Raw genomic sequence first — 15,199 nt, forward strand, 5'->3', positions numbered from 1 at the left:
CAAAGTATTTCAGAAATGTGCACTCATATTGCTTTTTAAACATGATTTTCAAATGGAATGCTCTCCATGCATATTTCTTCGTATTCCACAGTATCACTCAAGATATCTGAGCAGAATACCATTGAAAAGATGAATTGTTATTTATTTTATTTTCCTTTGTTAGGTTTCATTTTATGTTTTGGGTCCTTTAATATTAGATATTTAGATCATTTGTGGGTTTTGTTTTTGAATTAAACACCATCCTGACTATCCCTTGAGCTACTTATTCTTGCTTTTGTGTTATTTAGGTTTTTTTTTTTTTTTTGATAAAACTGGCTCTGCACATTGCTAGGGCTTTTCAAAAAGAAGTTTAGTACTTTTTTCAAATATTTTTGTTTTTAAATATATTAGAGTTGATTTTAAGATAATTTAATGCTCTGTGAAGTAGCTTGTCATAACTTTCTCTTTATTCCAGTTCTCTTCTGATTTAACTTTGTCTGATTTTACATATGTGTGTATTCATACACATATAAAATTCATGTCCAGACAAGAGAATTTGTAACGTTCAGAAGACGACTCATGGGAAAGAAAAAGTTCCCTGTAAACCGAGAGAATCATCTTCCTACTCCATCTCCTCAACTCCCCGGTCAACACAGCTTTCCTACTCTTTTGCAAGGTGCCTCGTGGTTCACAGGCTTCTCTGGTGGAGCTTCTGAGTGCTGACTGCCATCCAGGGAGCTTTGACCCTGCTCGCAGCCTTCACGGTTGTTTCTGGTAGGTAACGGAATACACGTGCGTCTGCGTGAGGCCCTTGCGGTCCTGTGTTCTTCCCTGTTTCAGAAAGCACTTGATGCACACAGCTTGGAGGCTTTCTGCAGGTATGTGGCAACAGCGGGCCAGAGGCTTTACCTGCCTTAAAAGTCACAGACTTATATAAAGAAAAACTGCAAAGCCACGTTCCAGAAAAATCCTTCCATATAGGTCAAGGCCAGGGGGCGGCAGGTGGCTTCCAGCTACACCTGATCCAGGTTTGACATTAGAAGACCTTGGGAAACAAAGGCGCAGTTCTCAGTTTCTGATCATTGCTTTTACCTTTCTGCTTATAAAAGGAACACGTGTTCATTATAGGAACTACATTCAAAAGATAGAAAGAAAACTACCTCCTAATTCTACCTTCAATTCATTTTAACGTGTTGTATATTTCTCGCTGCTGGCATTGATATGTGTGGTGTGGTGTGTGTGTGTGTATTTCTCCACATCCCGTTAGTAAATTGTATTGCCTTGAGAGATGAGGAAAGAGCATACATCACAGATGTCTTATGGATGGCAAATGCAGTGATAAAGCAAAAGAAAATTGTCTACTGTTCACTTGGAGCTGACAGCAAGAAACTTAAACTTTGTCTTCCTAAGCAAGATAAAGTGGTTGTTGAATAGATAAGGAAGACACTGCTTCTCCTACAGGAGTCTCAGGTGCAGCTAAGTCCTCGGAATACTGGCTCCTGCTTGGGGGAAACGGAACAGCTGAAACAGACGAGGGCCATGAGTGTTTTTTTTTAGGATAAGTGTCGGGAGAAAGACGCTCAGAGCCCTGTTTGTGGGGTGGGAGTGAGCCCATGGGTGTTGGATGATTCAGACACCATACAGGAATGCACTCACATCTTCGTGGTGTGTCCTCTTTAATCAAAGCACAAAACTTAAGAGGGGCCAGAAGCACTGGAACCATGTCCTCAGGTTCCATGTCTCCCTGGAAGTGAAGTATGGGACGGTTCAACCGCTCCAACTCCTACACGAGGGGACTTCCAAAAGTTTATGGAAAATGCATAGCATGGAAACACCTGCAGGCATTTCAGCATTTTTCTTGCATCCAAATCAACTGGTCTTTCCATTCTATTTTTTTCCCATGAGCTGGTCCTTCCTCTAAGAGAATCACTTCCTCGAGAGTCAGCCCTTCGGGCTGTTGGAAACGGGTTTGTTACTGACCTTTGCTAAAACTTTACACAATTAATGCCCAAGTAGGTGCCACGCACAGCACAGAGCTGGGTTGCAGTAGCCTTCTAAAAGCCAGGTGGGCATCCTGCCCTGAGACTGACTTCAACCTGGTATGACTGCTAACACTGCTCTCCCATCCTCTGCCTAAGCTACTGCCTTCCAGTTAGTCATTGAACAGGTGTTTATTGAAGTGAATGAAATGAGCCAGGCCTGTGCACAGATGAATAAGCTATGGCATTTACCCTCTACAAGGTCCCATCAGATGGTGACCCTACGTGTGAGTGCACAGATAAATGCCACCTAAGGGAGTCTATCTTGAATGTTATTGGGGTTTGGAACATTGTTACCAGGTCTAAGATACAGGTGGAGTGAGTGAAGCAGGTCTTTTTTATTTTTATTTTTTGACAGGCAGAGTGGACAGTGAGAGAGAGAGACAGAGAGAAAGGTCTTCCTTTGTCGTTGGTTCACTCCCCAACGGCCGCTTCGGCCGATGCACCACGCTGATCCGAAGCCAGGAGCTAGGTGCTTCTCCTGGTCTCCCATGCGGGTGCAGGGCCCAAGCACTTGGGCCATCCTCCACGGCACTCCCGGGCCACAGCAGAGAGCTGGACAGGAAGAGGAGCAACTGGGACAGAATCTGGCGCCCGGACCAGGACTAGAACCCGGGGTGCCGGCGCAGCAGTTGGAGGATTAGCCTAGTGAGCCACGGCGCCGGCCATCATTCTTTCTTTGTAACTTTGACTTTTAAATAAATAAATAAACCTTTAATAAAATAACACATTGATATTCTATTCAGCGTGGATTTTTTTGACATTTGTTTTGAGTCTTTAAAATATTGCATAGAGGTACACATTTGGCCTGGCAATTGAGATGCCTGTAACCCCTATCTGAGCACCTGGGTGAGATCTCAGCTGTGGCTCCCAACTGCAGCTTCCTGCCAATGCAGAACCTGGGAAGCAGTGGTGATGATGACTCAGCAGCTGGGCTCCTGCCACCCACGTGGGAGACCTGGATTGAGTTTCCCAAGGCAAATAGCTTTTCTTCACTCAGGTTCAGCACTAAGCCGGTAGTGATCTTTTTGAACAACAATTAACTTGTATGTTGCGAATGTGTTCTTTTGGCCAATATCTATAAAATACCTGCTACAGGCAGGCACTGACACGGTCTCTAAGGTGACTGAAGTGAAGTGGGCAGTGTCCTTTCTGTTGAGCAATGTGGGTTGGGTGAGGACAAATAAGTAAGTAAACATGATCATTCCAATGTATACAACATGTGATAAGACCATTAGTCTAAGATGATAAAACAGGGAGTCAGAAAATTCTCTCAAGGGAGGGCTAATTAAGGGAAAACTTTTTATTTTTTCAATTTTAAAATGTGTTTATTTGGGGGAGGGGGAGAGATCCCATCCATCAGTTCATTCCCCAAATGCTCACAATGGCTGGGAGGCTGGGAGCAAGAAATTGGGAACTCACATCGGTGGCAAGAACCCAACTATTTGAGCCATCACTGGCTGCCTCCCAGGGTCTGCATTAGTGGGAAGCTGGAGTCTGGAGCAGGGTATTGAACCCATGACTCCCATGTGGAGTGCAGGCATGCTAACCACTAGGCTCAACGGCCCACCCCAGGGAGGTGACACCTGAGCTGAAACAGCACCAGTAAGTGGACACCACAGCCTACACCTTTCAGACTTACAACCTTTTTTTCTTTTTGACAGCTAATCTTTAATGAGCCCTTCGTTGGTGCTGTTGTAACAAGTGTGCATGTCTGGAGTCATCTCTCTTAACGACACTATGAGAAAAGGAATGCTGTTAGCTACTGCTTCTTTAATGGATAAGAGGACAGGGGCACAAAGAGGTTAATTAATTTGGAGAAATCACCAGCTAGTAAATGATGGAAAGAGAAAGGGAACCAAGGCAGGTGGCTTCGAAACTTGTATACAATAACTTAACAAGTGAGCGTCTACTGTATTCCAGGCCTTTTCCATTAGGAGTGTAATTCACCCCCCCCCCCAACATCCAGTGATAGTAACTGCATTCCAGGTGTGGTACAAACTTTTAAAATCATCCAATTAGGGGGTGGGGTGAGTCATGGGACTCTTCTATACCTTGATTCTGGTGGTGGTTACCCTATGAATTTGTCAAAACTGGCACATCTGTGCACAAAAATGGACAACATCAATTTGTGTGCTTTATACCTTCATTTTAAAAAATGCCAGCGTCACCCTAAATCTCCACCCCTCTACCCCAGCTCCAGCGGCAAGGGGGCCATGAGTGTGGTCCCTGCCCCTAACTTTGGGGACAAGAATGCGAGAGCAAATCTTTGGGGGCGGGACCAGGTGAGCGAAGGCAGTTGGACCCCGTGGTCCCGGAAGCCCAGGCTAGGGAGAAAGTAGCCGAGGCCGGTGCAGGGGAGGAATGGGAAGAGCCCGGGACGCGGGGCGAACCGGGGCGGGCGGGGGGATGCCGGGAGAGAGGGAGGGACCTGCGGGTGGGGAGGGCGAGGCCGAGGGAAGGGAGGAGGGGGAGGCGTGCGCTCCGGAGCCTGCCGGGGGCTGCGAGGCGGAGACAAGCCGAGCCGGCGGCCGCCGAGGGTGCCCGCCCAGGCGACCCGCCTTCCCGGCTGCGGCGCGGACGGACCGACGGACGGCGCTGCATGCTGGAAGCGTCCGGCCATGTTCAGCCGGAGCTCCCGGAAAAGACTCTCCAGCCGCTCGGTGAGTGTCCCCGACCCGAGCGGCGCCGTTCGCCGGGTACCTGCAGTCGGCCGCCAGCGCCCGTGCCCAGCCCCCCTCCGCCCCGCGGCCGCGCACCTGTGGCCCCAGGTAAGCCGGCCCGGCGGGCGGGGCGCACGCGAGAGCGCAGGAGGCGCGGGAAAGGGGGCAGTCCTGACTCCCCAAACCCCCAGGCCTGGCGAGAGGGAGACCCGAGCTATGGCCCTGAATGTCACAGTCTGGGGGAGGGGGGTGTGTACCCGGGAACCCCCCCCCCCCCGGGTTCTTGCCTTAAGGCAGATCGGAATCCCAGTCCCGGAGCTGCAGCCTCTGCGAGCTTTGGCCCCGGACGTGGACTTTGGGGCTGTCTTTTGGGTTGTCCTCTGCCGCCGCCTTCGTGGGAGCACCAGCCCTTTCCAGGGCTGGCGTGCGACGGTCGTGTCTCGGGGACTCTGAGGGAGCAGAAAGGTCTTGCTTTTGTTTCTTAGAAACCCGTGTCCAAGGTGTCGGGGGAGACAAAGCCATGTCGTGGCGACTTGGTGCACACTCCGGCCACAGCCTGTCCGGGTGTGCGCTCCCCTCCCCTAGCCGGGGACCACCCCGGGGGCCAGCGGCCGCGCCCCGCCCCAGGCTCCTTCCCCCACCCCCATTGGAGAGGGACAGCTGAGTCACATCACAGGAGCTGGGGCGGGAGGGGCCGGCCATCCAGCCCGGGACCCCAGTGGGGCTCTCGAGGGGGCCCCTGGTGGAGACATGCCTGTGTTGTCTTTTTGTTTTTGAAGTTGACTGGTCTGGGGCGGATCGAGAGAGGCCAGCCGTGTAACGCCTGCGGTGACCAGTGCCCAGGGTTCGCCTTGCATAAATGGAGGTAGGACCCTAACCCCACAACACTGGCAGGGAGTAAATAAATAAATAAACAAGGCTTCTGCTTTTCAGTCTCACTTGTAAGTCACATGGAAAGAATGCAAAGGCTGTTCCTTTAAGAGCAGGGCTACATCTGCTACAAATATTGAAGGTGGAAGTGGTGGCCAGGCACTGGGGGATGCAGCCGAGGGGGCTCAAGCTGCATCCGCCACCCCCATCCCCCCAACATGTGAGAGCGCTTTCGCTCTCACTCTGTCTAGGTAACTCAGCCTCACACACTGAAACCTGGGCATGGCAGAGTTGCCAGATGCCACTGTGCAGCTTGCGTTCGCCGCCTGCACCGGCTGGTATTTTCCAATTGTGTTTTTCATTCAGCCCCTGTAACTCTGGGTCCCAACCACAAATCCACCCTGCCCGCCTGCCTGTGCTGTGTCAACCCTCTGCGGTGGCCAGATGTTTCTTATTAATGTGCCTTGAATGTTGACTTCCAGGCAGCCTCAGCCTGGCTTGGAATGATTATGTTTGGGAGACAAGGGAGCCCGGTGCCTTCCCCGGGCATCTGGCTGCTGGGGCTCTGTTGGGAAGAGTTGGGGTGCAGGCTCTCAGATGGGTTGTAGAAAGAGGGCGAGTTGTGCCTTGTGTTTTCATAAAGAGGAACGCCCCAATGGCGGGAGAAGAGGTTATCCAGTATCCTGGGGTCGGGCATCCTTCCTCCTGTGCCCTGCCCTGGTGTGCCCCCTTGAAGAGAGCCGTTACTGGACGCTCAGCACTGAGCTTACCTTGATTTCTGCCCCTGCCGCTGCCTGTGCGCCTCTACTTTTCCCCAGTTGTAATATGCGCTGGGCACCCAGTTATCAGCAAACTCCCACCCGGCTCCTTGAGAAATGCATTGCTTTTGTTCCTGCCTCAGATGGGTCTGGCAGCCTCTCTGTCTTTGTTTCAGGGCACTGAGCGCAACCCTTATGGCTCTGGGGCATTTAATAACTTGTGTGTCAGAGTCCAGGCGGGCGACCTTATAAATATGTAATTGGCAGACTTAGGCAGTCAACAGTGGTGCCAATGGTGTGCCCAAAGAGCTGTGCTCTGGGCTGACCTTTTTGTGTCCTGAATGTGCACGTTGGGGCTCTGTAGGAATAGGTGTGCAAGCCGTGTGTTAGCGACCCACTCCAGCGTGACAGAATCCGGACCCATCCTGTGCTCTGATGAGATGTGGGTTTCTAACCTGTGATTTCTGATCTGCCTTGCCAGCCTACTCTGCAATGGTCAGAGGCCTGTGGGGCGGAGGTGCAGGATGGGTTTGGGGCCTGGTTTCTCTCCCCCATGGCCGTGACCTCTGACCTCTGACCTCTGGTCAGTGACAACCTCTCCCTGGTTCTCACTTTTCCTAGCTTTGATCTGGGACTAGCAATGGTGCTCACCCCCAGAGAGTTATTGCAGAGTCTTCATGAGCTAGTGAAAGCATTCTTGGCCCACTTAGGTACCTACAAGGTGGGCATCACGAAGTTTGTGGAAAAATGGAATTAAAACATAAGTCTTTTTGGGTGCAAAAAATTGTAAAATCCCATGGTTATGCAGTGTTTTCAGAAAGTTCATGGAATATGCGTGTGGTGGAAACTATGCATAAAACATTTTTTATAGCACGTATTCACAGATATTTTTTAGCTTCCTCCCCACTGGTGCTTAGGAGGTGATCACGGGCGTGGAGGAGGGGGCTAAGGTGGCTGGGATCCCACCACAGCTTCTTGGAGAACCTTAAGCCATTTAAATCCAGCCAATTTTGTGATGGGAAGCCAAGTGTTTTCTTTTCAGCCCCTTATGGAGCTTTTCTCTTGGAAAGGGACCCTTACAACAGGCTGGGGTGGCTTTTCACGGAGAAGCAGTTTCCCACTATCAGCAGGAATGCTGCGCTTCGGTGCCATGAATAGGGGTTTGATGGCTTTTCCACTCAGGCTGGGGAGGAAGCAGCTCCTGGCCCTTGCCTGTCCTTTTCCCCAGGGGCATGTTCTTGGGTGACCTTCTGAAGAACAGGGCCAGTCTTCTCTGGGGGACAACACAGTCTTCTCTTTGGCAGTCGCAAATCCACTTGGCGCTCCTTGGCCCAGGAACACTGTGAGCCCCTGCCGGAGGAGAATGGCACTCCCCTTATCCAAATACCAGGCGACCCTGAGGTTACCACTCGACTCTGCAGCATCCTCTTAACTGGCCTCTCTGCTTTCCCTCCAGCCCATTGTCCACCCCGAAGCCATCATTGCAAAATGAAACAGGATTTTATTCCTCCCAGAAGGAAGGCACTTACCTTCTAGGAAGTGTGTAAACAAATTTGGCTTCCCTCTGGCATGGTGGTGAGACTTGGGTCTTTGAAGTCCAGATAGAGCTGGGCTGGCATTTTCTGTGACTTTGACGAGCAGTGTGACCTTGGGCAAATGACTCCAGCTGCCTGAGTGTTGCTTCCCTTCCTGGCCAAACTGAAATAGCTGCGTAGAACAAATATTTGAGTGCTTGCTGTGTGCTGGGCTCTCTGCTGGTACTGAGCGTACAGCAGAGGAGGGAATAGACAAAACTCCTGTCTGCGTTCTGTAGATAATTCCGCTTTAGAGAAGGTGATGTGGAGAGGCTTGTGAGCAGGTGACACCTGAGCAGAGACTTAAGCGCACCAAGCTGCTGCGGGAGCCACTAGCATTGCCATCTCCTTCATGGAAGATTGAGACACAGGCAAAACCTCAGGCCCTGCCCAAGACCTACGGCATGGGAACTTGAGCTTGACCAAGATACCTAGAGGCACTGAGTGAAAACACCTTGCATGGTGTATGGCAAATTGCTGCATCCACTTTGACTACTCTTCTTGTTAAAGAAAAATTCCTGAAGTCTTGCTGCAGTCTGATTTTTATGGGATTTTTTTTTTCCTGAGTGAACATATTCTCTCCCTATTTGTATTGTCTCCCATAACTTTAGGAGGCAGATATGGGGAATTGTAGGTTGTCTAAAACACACAAACAGAGGTTCAAAATTCTGAGCCAAGAACATTTTCCCCACCTAATATAAGGCAGCTGAGAGCAAGGTGGCCCCTGCTCCATTACAGGTGACCTGACCCGGAAGAAATATCCCTTCCAGGGGAGGAATGGAGAATCCTGCAGCTGCTGGGCCACAGAGAGAATGTTCCTAAAGAGAAAGATTAAAGCCTCTTCATGGACAATGCCTGCAACATACTCATTAATAACTGGGCGCTTAGTGCACTCTGTTACAAGATAGCTTTCTGAGGGCTGGTTAATTGGGTTTGCTTGTTTGCAGCTAATTTGAGCAAAGAGAGAAAAATGGCCAAGTGCACAGTGAAGATTTGCTCTTTCCACGCCCAGGGACTGATGGGCAATAATTGTAGTAGTAATGATATCAAAACACATTAGCCCTCACAAGTGTGAGTGCTGTGTCTGGTGTTGTGTTTCTGTGTTTTGCATGCATGTCCCATTTCATCCTCGCCAGATCCTGTGAGGTAGATGTGATTATCTTCCTGTGAGGCTCAGGGTTGTTAGATAACATACCCAGGGTCACTTGGCTGGGGGAATGATGCTGGGAGGTTTGGCTCCCCACCCCGGCTGTCTTTCTTAGCGACTCGTTGTCTCTTTCTATGCACTTGAAGGCAGTGCTCACGGGCCAGAGGTCCTTGTGTCAAATCCAGCCTACAGATGGGTTCTGTTTGAGCTGCATAACCTACAAGGGTCTACAGAAAGTTCGTGGAAAGTGGAATTCAAAGACAGGTGTATTTTGACGTGAAGAATTTGGAAAATCATACAGTTTTTTCCCAATATGCATTTGTCATGACTTCTTTTGAAGATCCCTTTAAAATATGGCTTTCCAGCTTCTCTTGAAAAAAGCTGAAGCTGTAGTAGCATCAGACCTAGTTCCTGCACAAGCAGTTGGTTTCCCTTAAGATGGGCATGACCTTGACTCACCACAGTCTCCAACATTATGGCTGATTGAAGAGGGCCTCTTCAAACATGTGCTTTATCTGTGCAGGGTTGGAAGTCACTGAAGCTTGCAAATCCTAAAAAAGCATGCTTATCTCTCCAAAAACCAGTTTAGAGAATAATAAGCATCTCTTGTATTTGCTGCCACTTCTCAAGCACTGACAGTGTCAAGTGTTCTATTTCCTTTCTGTATTTTATTCCTGACAGTCCTTGGGAGTTGGTGCAGTAATTGACACCCATTTTAACAGGTAAGGAAATCGAGCCTCAGCGAGGTTAAGCAGTCTGCCTCAGGTTGCACAGCCGGCAAGTCAAAGTATTCCAACCTCACTTAGAAGTCTGCAGCCTAGAATAAGACTTCTCAGATTTTACTTATGAGTTACCAAGGAGTCTTTTTCAATTGCACATTCGGTTTCTGGAGTGCTGAGGTAGGGCCTGAGATTCTACATTACTCTCAACCAGGTGATGCTGATGCTGCATGGTCCAGGAACCCAACTTGGAATAGCCAGGCTGTAGACTGGAGGCAGCAGACCACGGCCGGGGCCAAACCCACACCTGCACCTGTTCTGTATGGCTCGTGAGCTAAGGATGTCTTTTACATTTTTAAATGGGGGAAAAAATCAAGAATATTCCCATGCATGGAAAAATTATATCAAAATCAAATTACAGGACTGAAACATAAGGGATTACCTGGGTAAAGTCACGGCCGTTTGTTTCCAGTGTGCCTGTGGCTATCTTCATGCGGTAGCAGAGTTGAGTTGCTGACTAACTGAAACTGTGTGGCTCACAGAGCCTGAAATATTTAGCTTCTCTTTCTTTACAGAAAATGTTTACTATCCCCAGTCTATGCCTCTATGTAGGGGCATATGCAAGCAGCTTCTTTGAGTTTAGAATAAAGGAATAGGAGGATCTTTCGAAGTAAGATCTTACGGAGTAAGTAAAGGAGGCATCTCTGACTTGGAGGAAGGTAATGGTAAAATCAAAGGCAGCCCAAGAACCAGGGAGCGGCCCCAAGCTGCTTCTGAAGGGCGTGCGGAGCTGAGGTTCGCAAGGCCAGATCAATGACCCAACAGTGGCTTCTAAGCCCCTTGTAATCCCTTTAACGTTTCAGCTTTGCTGATAAATGTAGATTTGACTGGAGCATTAAAGGGCGGCCTCTCAGAACAAGCCTCCTGGAGTCCCGCTTTCAGGAGTCGCTGACGTGGGAAGCAGGACTGGCTTTGTGAGGGCGTGATCATTATGCAGAGTGCCGTGTCCCGACAACGGCCGCCCCGGCCGGATGCTTTGGTGCTGCTGTGGTTGCCTGGCCTTGCTTTGGACAGTGTCTTTGCTCAGTTGTCCTGGCGATTGTGTTGATGGATGATTGGGGCCGTGAGTTGGAGTGGTGCCTGCCTGGTTTGCTTTGGTGGATTGTGGTCTGGCTAAGCAACGGGTTCCCGCTGACTACTTTGCTTGGGATGGAAAAAAACCCTCTGTCTCAATCAGTGATGTGCCAAGCAAAGGGAAAACAAGGCAGTGGTATGTGTGTGTATGTGTGTGTGTGTGTGTACACGTGTCTGTGTGTGTGTGAAAGAGAATTATTCACAGCACACGAGGTTGCTGGTTGGCCTACTTTATGTCATTAGCATTTCATAATATGCATGATAGAAGTTGAAATACTGGAGTAGAGTTTTTCTCTTAGTTCATTCCAATGTATCTGTTATATTGTCCCTGGTTTTGAAATAAACTTAGTTGTTACAGAAGATACTAGAATCCCCCCTCACTTGTACACATATATGATGTTCACATCACAGAGGGGCAGACATTTCCTAATCATTTTTTTCTAGGGCAGGGTTGGCAAACTGCAGCAGGTAGATAAAATTCACCTGTTCCCTGTTCTGTACGGTGCACTGGCAAACATGTAGATTTAAGTGATGTACTTTTTTTTTTTGACAAGTGGACAGTGAGAGAGACAGAGAGAAAGGTCTTCCTTTGCCGTTGGTTCACCCTCCAATGGCCGCCACAGCTGGCGCGCTGCGGCCGGCACACCGCGCTGATCCGAAGGCAGGAGCCAGGTGCTTCTCCTGGCCTCCCATGGGGTGCAGGGCCCAAGCACTTGGGCCATCCTCCACTGCACTCCTGGGCCATAGCAGAGAGCTGGCCGGGAAGAGGGGCAACTGGGACAGAATCCGGTGCCCCGACCAGGACTAGAGCCCAGTGTGCCGGCGCCGCAAGGCGGAGTATCAGCCTATTGAGCCGCGGCACCGGCCTAAGTGATGTACTTTTAAAAGAGTTCATTTGAAAGACAGATGGACAGCTAGACAGAGAGCTCCCATTGGCTGGTTCATGGTCATGACTGTGTGGTCTGAGCTGAGATCAGGAACTGGGAACTCCTTCCAGGTCTCCCATGGGAGTGGTAGGGACCCCACTATTTGAGGTATCCCCTGCTGCCTCTTGGGGTGCACATGAGCAGGAAACTTGAGGTGGGAGTGGAGCAAGTACTGAAACTCAGGCACTTCACTATGGGATGTTGACATCCCAGGTGGTGTCTTAAATGCTGCACCAGATGCCTGTCTCTGTATTTCTAAATGGCTGAGAAAATTTATTTTTATTTTTTGCCAGGCAGTGTTAGACAGTGAGAGAGAGAGAGAGAGAGAGAGAGAGAGAGAAAGGTCTTCCTAATGGCTGCTGTGGCTGGCACTGTGCCGATCTGAAGCCAGGAGCCAGGTGCTTCTCCTGGTCTCCCATGCAGGTGCAGGGACCAAGCACTTGGGCCATCCTCCACGGCACTCCTGGGCCACAGCAGAGAGCTGGACTGGAAGAGGAGCAACTGGGACTAGGGCCCGGTGCCCCAACCAGGACTAGAACCTGGGGTGCCGGCACTGCAGGTGGAGGATTAGCCAAGTAAGCCACGGCGCCAGCTGAGAAAATTTTTTAAAAAGTGTTTTCTAGCATGTAAAAATGATACAACATTTCAGTTTTAAAATCTAAGTGAATTTTTATTGGAACTCACTCATTACCACTCCATTAGTATGGAGGGACTTCAACAAGTTGAGGGAAAAATGGAATTAAAAAAAGCTTTATTTTACAAACATTGAAATTTATGCACAGGTTTTTTTTTTTTTTTTAAAGATTTGTTTATTTGAATGGCCCTGAATGGCTTCAGTGGCCAGCACTGGGTCCACATGGTTGGCAGGGGCCCAAGCACTTGGGCCATCTTCCCCAGGCCATCAGCAGGGAGCTGGATGGAAGAGGAGTAGCTGGGACGTGAACTGGAGCTGATATGGATTGCCAGCCTTGCTCGCAGCAGCTTTTCCTGTTAATCCACAGTGCCAGCTCCCATGCTAGCTTTGTCATAACGCAGATTTTACACACACTTTCTGAGGACCCCTCATGACATCTGAGGCAGAGTTGAGTGGTAATGACAGCTCTTGAGGCCTGCAGGCCCAAACATCTTCCTGGTCCTCACAGGTGCAGTCTACAGATACCTAAGCTAGAGATAGACGTTGTGCAAGGTTTGCTGTTTATCCCTTCAGAGTCATTCAAATGATTGTTTATGACCATTACAGACGACGTACTTGCCATACAGTCTTTTATAGCTGATTCTGTCTCATACTTAGAAATATCTTTTAGAAATCCTTCCAGGTTTGTTTAAACAGGGCAAAAAAATCTAATGTGTTGATGAGCTTTTAGGATCCATTTAGTGGACTGTCACTGAGTCGACATTTCTCTGTGCGTGGCTACTGTGGCTGTTTCCACACTCTGTTGTACTTGAAAACTGTAGGACAGAAGCTTTTCTGAGCTCACCAGGATACCTGCATTTACTCAGTGGTATGTTTCTGTGATGTGATTGGAATCGGTCGGTTAGAGGATGTAAATGTTTACATTTTGAAGAGCTCTTGCCAAATTGTCCTTCGAAAAATGGTGCCAGTTTCCACCCCATCCTTTTGAAAATTTGAGTGTACAGGGAACATGAAAAATTCATGGAAAATGAAATGAGAAGGAATGTTTATTTTCATGCAAAAAATTTTGACGTATATGCACTGCTTTTTCATAAAATGCATTTACCATGCACTTTTGTGAGAGTCCTCATGCACATGACTTTCTAAGAATATTCCTAACAAAATAAGCTTATCTTTTTCATTCCATTTTCCACAAACATTTTGAGGTGTCCTGGTGTTTGTGTGCTTTCTGGGCTGAAACTTTGCAACATCTCGGCTTGCGTAGCAACCTGGTAATTAGTCCTTGTTTAATCGCCCTGAGTGACAATCTGTACCTGGTGAATAATGAGGAAACTCAGCGTATCAATGTCAGTCATCTTTGTTTTCAAAGTAGATTTTATTTGTCTTTAATCATGAAAGTGATACCCCACATTGTGTTGAAAGATGATCATTCATCACATCGCCTCTGGGTTAGGGTTGGTGGGATGAAGGGGAGCCTAATAAATGTGTTCTTTTCTCGGAAACCTCGAAGTTATTCTTTCACCCCGCAGTTAATGAGCACCCCAGAGGGATTTCCCTACGGAGAGGGGGAGCACTCTCTCATGGGAATGATTCCCAGATCCATCAGCTTCTGGACATCAAACGGATTCTCCCTCCTTGTATTTGCGAGCGTCGTGGAGCTCCTGATCTCTGGGGAGAGATGTGCGTTTCTGGCTGCTGTCATTAGAAACTTCTGTGAAGCCTGTAAGAGTTTATATGGGAGCGTTAGAGCTGAGTGGTTGGGGAACAGGCTTTGAAGACAGATTGCTGGGACTGTGGCTCTGCCTCTTAATGACTGAATGGCCTTGGGCAAGTGACTAAGCCTTTCTGAGGCTGGGGTTTCTCATCACAAAGTGAGGGTAATATTACTTGTGTGCTGCCGTTTGTTGTGAGAATTCAATGGCAGCATGCATGTAAGGTGCCTCCCAGAGTCACAGCATGCACCTGGACTTGACATACCAGTATGCTTATGGTTTCAGGAGGGTTTAATGGAAACAGGACTGCATAAGGAGGACGAATAGTTGAGTTGAAGGCTCTGTAAATTATAGGTAATAGGATAGGTGGCAATTCATTTGCCCACTGTGAGCAGAAGAATTTTCATTGATTAAATGGGAGTGATGATACTTGTCCCATGAACTCACCACAGATGAGAGAAGTACATTAGGTTCTAAAGGAATGAGCCCTCTTTATGGAATAGTAGATCCTCATTGCTTGTCACACACTTAGGGGCATGCACAAGTACACATCAAGTGAAATAGAGTTGGGTAGAGTTGAACCCTGCATCCACACCATCTCTTTCCCTAAGGGAAGTATGCATGTGATATTTATAATTTATAAAAACAGTTTGTAAAATCTAAGAGGAAGGTACCTTTCAGACGGTGTCCCTGGGGTCAACCTGTATATCCCAAGTAACCTCTTTGGGGAACCGCATTGTGCCGGCTGGACCATGAACCTTCACGCCTAGGAAAAAAAGCACCCATCATCAAGGCCACATGGGATCTGGGTCACTCCTCCCCGCTCAGTGAGCCTGAATTGTTGAGGTGCTCTTCCGTGCTAGATGCTGCCGTGTGTGTGACCTCAAGTTCAGCAGAAGCCCCCTCGTCTGGGGCATGGGGAAGAAGAACCTTTGCACAGTTATGTGAACCTCAGTGCACATCCCAGAAATTCCCGAGACTAGATCAGGCCTTTGGGTCTGTTGCATTAGTATTACAGAGGTTTAAATTTTCAGTGTGGCGCCA

The 15,199-nt window shown here is 48.7% G+C and overlaps 1 protein-coding gene across 2 annotated transcripts in view; it reads left to right on the forward strand.

Annotated features, from left to right (window-relative positions):
- Positions 1-4,473: 4,473 nt before the first annotated feature.
- PRICKLE2 (prickle planar cell polarity protein 2) overlaps positions 4,474-15,199 on the forward strand; it is a 368,819-nt gene continuing 358,093 nt past the window's right edge. Inside the window, exons 1-2 of one of the 2 annotated variants that reach the window (XM_008260882.5) lie at positions 4,474-4,789; positions 5,461-5,546. In XM_008260882.5, coding sequence (XP_008259104.3) covers positions 4,640-4,789; positions 5,461-5,546 — 236 coding nt within the window. In that variant the 5' untranslated portion in view covers positions 4,474-4,639. The remainder of the gene's footprint in view (positions 4,790-5,460; positions 5,547-15,199) is intronic. The other variant, XM_002713291.6, reaches the window with a different exon arrangement.

Source organism: Oryctolagus cuniculus, chromosome 10 (assembly GCF_051225735.1).
Source record: "Oryctolagus cuniculus isolate XC-2025 breed Fujian yellow rabbit chromosome 10, ASM5122573v1, whole genome shotgun sequence".
NCBI classification, from domain to species: domain Eukaryota; kingdom Metazoa; phylum Chordata; class Mammalia; order Lagomorpha; family Leporidae; genus Oryctolagus; species Oryctolagus cuniculus.